This window comes from Ziziphus jujuba, chromosome 10 (assembly GCF_031755915.1).
Source record: "Ziziphus jujuba cultivar Dongzao chromosome 10, ASM3175591v1".
Classification (NCBI taxonomy): Eukaryota; Viridiplantae; Streptophyta; class Magnoliopsida; order Rosales; family Rhamnaceae; genus Ziziphus; species Ziziphus jujuba.
The window spans coordinates 8,233,121-8,238,430 of NC_083388.1; the positions used below are offsets into that span (position 1 = coordinate 8,233,121).

At 34.3% G+C, this 5,310-nt stretch overlaps 2 protein-coding genes across 2 annotated transcripts; both read right to left on the bottom strand.

Annotated features, from left to right (window-relative positions):
- Positions 1-1,091: 1,091 nt before the first annotated feature.
- Positions 1,092-1,854, bottom strand: LOC107410900 (18.5 kDa class I heat shock protein-like). Its single transcript, XM_016018382.4, has one exon. The coding sequence runs from the start codon at positions 1,711-1,713 to the stop codon at positions 1,231-1,233; it is 483 nt and encodes a 160-aa protein (XP_015873868.3). The 5' UTR covers positions 1,714-1,854; the 3' UTR covers positions 1,092-1,230.
- A 1,204-nt stretch (positions 1,855-3,058) lies between these two features.
- Positions 3,059-4,816, bottom strand: LOC107410876 (UDP-glucose iridoid glucosyltransferase). The gene is made up of 2 exons (XM_016018361.4): positions 4,247-4,816; positions 3,059-4,161 (listed from the first exon to the last, which is right to left on the bottom strand). The coding sequence occupies exons 1-2, from the start codon at positions 4,719-4,721 to the stop codon at positions 3,290-3,292; spliced, it is 1,347 nt and encodes a 448-aa protein (XP_015873847.3). The 5' UTR covers positions 4,722-4,816; the 3' UTR covers positions 3,059-3,289.
- Between the last annotated feature and the right edge of the window lie 494 nt (positions 4,817-5,310).

Consider the following 5,310-nt stretch of genomic DNA (forward strand, 5'->3'; position numbering starts at 1 on the left):
TCGATATAGACATGGGAGTAATGTTAATCGCCATTAATGGCCTCCACTTTGTGATTTGTTTCTCATTTCTCTTCTCTACTCGAAGAAATTAAAATTACTCGCAAATTGGGAGTCGGTTAAGATGATATTCCTAACCAAGTAAAAATGATCAGCCTTGTTTTGGTCCATTTTTATAAAACAAATGCTAGCTAGAATCATTACTCAGGCAATGTAAAAAAATAAATTAACAACAGCTTTTCGTTTGCCTCTGGACGTAGAGACATGTGGTTGGTGGGCTTCTTTATTACACTTATTTATTTACTTATTTTTTGTATAATGAATTTTTTTGCATGTGAGAGTACTAGTTTTTCTGGTGAAATGCATGTGAGAGTACTGTCACATTTGTCAGTATGCTATCAACACATTAATTTAAGTTGTGTTTGGTAAGGGGAAATTTAAAAAATGCATATATATATATATATATATAAAAGAAAAACAGGAGGATGAATGAAAAATTAATTGGTTTGTTTGGTAGGAAAAAAAGATACAATAAATTTTATGCTACAACTAAAGAATCACCAAAATCCATCTAAGCAAATTATTATTATTATCATTTTGTTGCAAATTTATAAAGCAAATTAATTAAACAGAAAATATATGTCCTTGTATTACTTGTAAATTAGAAATTTAGAATAGGTAATAAGATATCCTTTAATGAAATGTAATATAGAATAACTAAAAAAAACTACTATTTAAGCAGATGATGTTGAAATCTCAATTGGCACTTTAATTTAACTTGTTATTAACGGTACACATGTCAGCAATGTGTACCAAATTAAATTAACATATAATGTGTACCAAACAATTTTGTTATTTGCCAATAAAACTTTGATAGATATTATTATATCTTAACAGATAGTAAATCATTAGTAATCCATCTCTAATTATGACAAATAATATTTATCATCCGAAAGTGTTTTTACCTATCCTATTCATCCTTCATATTTCCCTTCTTTCCTACCCAACAAAGCTTTTTGAGGATGAAAATATTAGTGAATTAAGAACAAAAAACTGAAAGTATAAGATGTAAAACTGTTTTACGAATAGAGCAACAAAAGATTTATACATATTTTGGTTCCAACTATACTATAGTTGAAACCACATTACAAAGTTGGTGTGCTTTAGGTAGGTAGCAAATTCCAGAAAAAAAAAATTAAAAACAGAGACAAATAGAATCACAAATTTGGGATATCAACTAGAAATTTCAATGGCTTTGACATCAGGTTTCTTAACCACCAATTTAGGAACAGTGACAGTGAGAACACCATTCTCCATGGAAGCCTTAACATCCTCCATTTTGGCATTCTCTGGTAGCCTGAATCTCCTGTGGAATTTCCCAGTGCTGTGCTCCACTCTGTGCCACGTGCCATTCTTGTCTTCCTTCTCCACATTCCTCTCTCCGCTGATGAGGAGCATCCTGTCGTCTTCAATCTCGACCTTCACTTCCTCATTCTTTAGGCCCGGAAGATAGGCCTTGAACACATGAGCTTCTGGGGTTCCCTTCCAGTCTATCCGGATGTTCACCAATGCAGAGTTTTCCGGAGAAAATTGTGGGAATGAAGAGGAAAGTGAAGAGGGGAATGGAAAATCCTTGAATGGGTCCCAGATGTCTTGAGAGAAAGGCCCAAAGACACTACTTCGTCGGCCACCAGAGAAGCTTGGGATCATTGCCATTTTTGCTGGATGTTAATTGCAGACGTTGGGAGAGAGTTAAACTAGATCTGTGCTAATGTGCGATTGGAAATTGACACTATTCTTTTGCTGCTTGGACTTGAAGAAACGTTTGGATAGGTTTGGTATTTATAAGAAGCTTAAAAAAATTCATGTACTTTCGCGTCAAACCGTTTCGGGCGTTTTTGCCGAACTTTCTGGTAAGTTCTTGACCTGTTGCAGACTTAGTCGACGACTCTGGTCCTCACTGGAATTGATGTAGAAATATGAGCCCAATTCAAATTGGGCCTGCATTAATATATTTAAAAATAAAAAAATAAAAATTGGGGTCTAAGATATTTTACAATTCTTAGGCACTTCTAATCGAACACTAGAAACATGCCCAGATCAGCATGGTATTTAGACGACAAAGAAATGTGGTTTAGACTTGTGTGCTTACTTAGGTAAAACAAAATGGTTTAGTGCCACTTCACTCTCACATAATGCAAAAGTAAGATAAAGAAACGTAAAATGTAGTACAAATGAAATTGGTTAAAAGTAATCCATTTAAATCCATGATTGAGAAATTATGAATAGGAAAGAAAGAGAAAGATTATTGGGAAAAAAAAAATGTAAAACATCCAAGCCATCATAAAAAATGGTAGAGTTAGTAATTTGCTCTGTTTTCTTTTGACATTTTTCCTTGATCTACACCAGAAAACAGTACAAAGATTTTGCATATAAATATGTTAAATGTAGTCATTATCTTAGTCTAAGTCTAAATAAGTAGAGATGCGGAACTTGTTTGATCATCTGTTTTAAGAACTATTTTTTATTTTTGAAAATAAAAAATTGTTCTCAAAACAAAAATATATTGTTTGACCATCAGTTTTCAAAAACTATTTTCAGAGAACAAATAAAAAAAATAAAAAAAAATCTTTTTTATAATTTTCAAAAAAATTAAAAATATCTTGTTTCACTACATCAGCACTCGAGCGTTGACAGAAGAAAATAAGAATAAAAATTTACTCTGCACAATCCGAAACCACGTGCACCATCCTTAAAAAGTATGATTTTAATTTTTAAAAATTATTTTCAAAAACAAATAGCTAAACACTCATTATTTTTATAAAACAATAAAAAATTATTTTTATTTTTATTTTGAAAAAAATGTTTTAAAAACAAAAAATAAAAAAATATTATCAAACAGGCCCTCAATCTCTCACCGTGGGCTCTGATTAGAATTTGATCTGGAAGGCTGCGGGGATTGGCATAATAAATAAATAAATAAATATAAAAAATTACGTAGTAAGAAAATTACGTAGTAAGAAATATATTATCAAAGCTAGTGGAATTTTCACATGGGCATTTTTATCTTTTTCTTCTTTCAATAAAGAAAGTTCATGTTTTTAATATGAATATATAGGAGTGGAATCTATGTGGAACCACTAAGGAAAAAATAAAAAAATAAAAAAAATAAAATCATAATGTATAATTCTCTAAATTGTGTATACAGAATCTAAAATAAAGATATGTAGAAGCGGGTTAATTTCACCCTTTAACTTGGCCCTTCCAAACGAGGACAAAACCACTGCTGCAACTAAAAAGACATGATCAAGTTCACGAGCTCGTTCAAGAAATTGTAGGAAGAACCGCCTTCTCTAGTATAAACTGTAACTTTCTCCTTCAAATCTTTGGCCCTTTCCCTCATCTCCTTCCCTTCATTACCTAATATAAGTTTTCTTACTGCTCTTTCAATCTCTTCTCTTTCCAGCTTCTCCAACTCAATTCCAATCCTCCATTCATGGCTCACATACCTTGCATTCACTCTTTGGTCACCAAAACATGGTCTGCATATCATTGGAACTCCTTCACATATACTTTCCAGGGTTGAATTCCATCCGCAATGGCTCCAAAAACCTCCAACAGCTTCATGAGCCAAAACTTCCTTCTGTGGTGCCCATTTCACAATGCATCCCCTCTCACCAACACCATTTCTGAACCCTTGAGGTAATAGCTCAATCCAGTCCGAGCCGGAAATGGAACCGGGTCTGACTACCCACAAGAAAGGCTGCTCGCTGTTGTCTAGTCCCCATGCCATTTCTTCTACTTCTTTCTCACTTAAAAATGCTATGCTCCCCAAGCTTACATAAATAACAGAGTTATGGGATTGCTTGTCTAGCCACTCCATGCAACTTCTATCCTCTTTAAGTAAGCTACCTGATGTGTGTGGAGCAATCGTGTGCATAGGAGCTATAGGAAAGATTGGAACTTTATGTTCTTGTTGGACTTGTAATAAACGTGACTGTTCGAGGCAATCCATGGTATTCCAAATGACCGCAGAAGAAGTCCTATTTCGGTAAGAGTAAACTGCTAGTTTTGCAGCAGTTTCAAAATCTGCAAATATGGAGATGGGAAGATCCTTGAATCTCAGGGGATGAAGCTTGGGAACCAAGTCATGTGACCGAGAGTCTGTAATACAGAGTTATGGAGTATATGGTATGAATGGCGTACATCTTTAAAAACTTATTTGAGAAAATGAAATAGTATTAATTACCTTGGAAGGGTATGAGACCCTGTGCCTTGAGTTCGAGGACAGCAGACCAAGCAAGCGCAGTGGCAGCACTGGTGGTTCGTAGGACGATGCTAGGGAGCTTCAAATTAGCCGCCACAGCTTCGGCAAAATACATGAGTTCATCAGAGATGATGCAGGCTATCTCTTTCCTATGTGGATCTTCTTGTTGAATCAGTTGATTCAAACTTTCTTTGCAATTATGGTTAATATTCAATACAAGAGATATCAAATCCCCAGACGAGATATCACGGTCTGATAAGCCGTCGGGAATGAGAAGAAAGCTGAACTCAGGGTGGGTTTCAGGGTTGGGGGAGTTGTAACTGGTGTGAGCAATTGTTATGGAGAAGCCCCTGGATTCAAGAATTGTGCCAAGTTGAAGCATCGGATTAATGTGGCCTTGTAATGGACATGGAACTAACACCAATCGTCGACTTCGTCTCTCTGTTTCTTTCTTCATCTATCTAGATCTTCCAGACAAAAAATTTTGTAGCTTTGGGAGCTTTGATGCCGCTTCCTTGTTGACATGTATATATAGAAAGCATATACATATATTAGGTTGCTAAGTAAAATAAAAACAAGGATGTGGTAATATTAAATAGATTGGAATATATATTACTCATGTCTATGATTGAGTGGTTTATATGTAAAGTCATGTTTATAAGCTTTTCTGGAGATAAGATTGTGAAGACTAGAGCATGAAAGACAAAAGAAAGAGACAGAAAAGTAGTACAAATGATGTTTTTTTTGGGAAAATTTTTTCAAATGATGTTGGTAACAAAAACAAGGCTAAATACAATGCCGGAGTTTGTAATTTGTTTCTTTGCTTTTGTATTTTTTTGTTTTTGGTCTTTTCCCCTGTTTTATATCATAGGAACAATCCCATCTGTTGAATGAGACTGGATTGGACTAAACTTTTTTAAAAGTCTAGTGAATTTTGTTAATTGCCTTAGCAAGTGAATTTTGTGATACGTATATAATTAAACGACATGAAAGGAAGTAGTTGTATGATAAAAGGTTTTGTTTGACGCTTTAATGCATGTAGTTTG

What these genes read in the sequence shown, in the direction of transcription:
- LOC107410900 (XM_016018382.4), bottom strand. Translation starts at nt 1,713, where the DNA reads ATGGCAATGATCCCAAGCTTCTCTGGTGGCCGACGAAGTAGTGTCTTT.
- LOC107410876 (XM_016018361.4), bottom strand. Translation starts at nt 4,721, where the DNA reads ATGAAGAAAGAAACAGAGAGACGAAGTCGACGATTGGTGTTAGTTCCA. An exon ending in GGGTCTCATACCCTTCCAAG is followed by an intron (nt 4,162 to 4,246) that starts GTAATTAATACT and finishes TCTGTATTACAG; the next exon opens with ACTCTCGGTCACATGACTTG.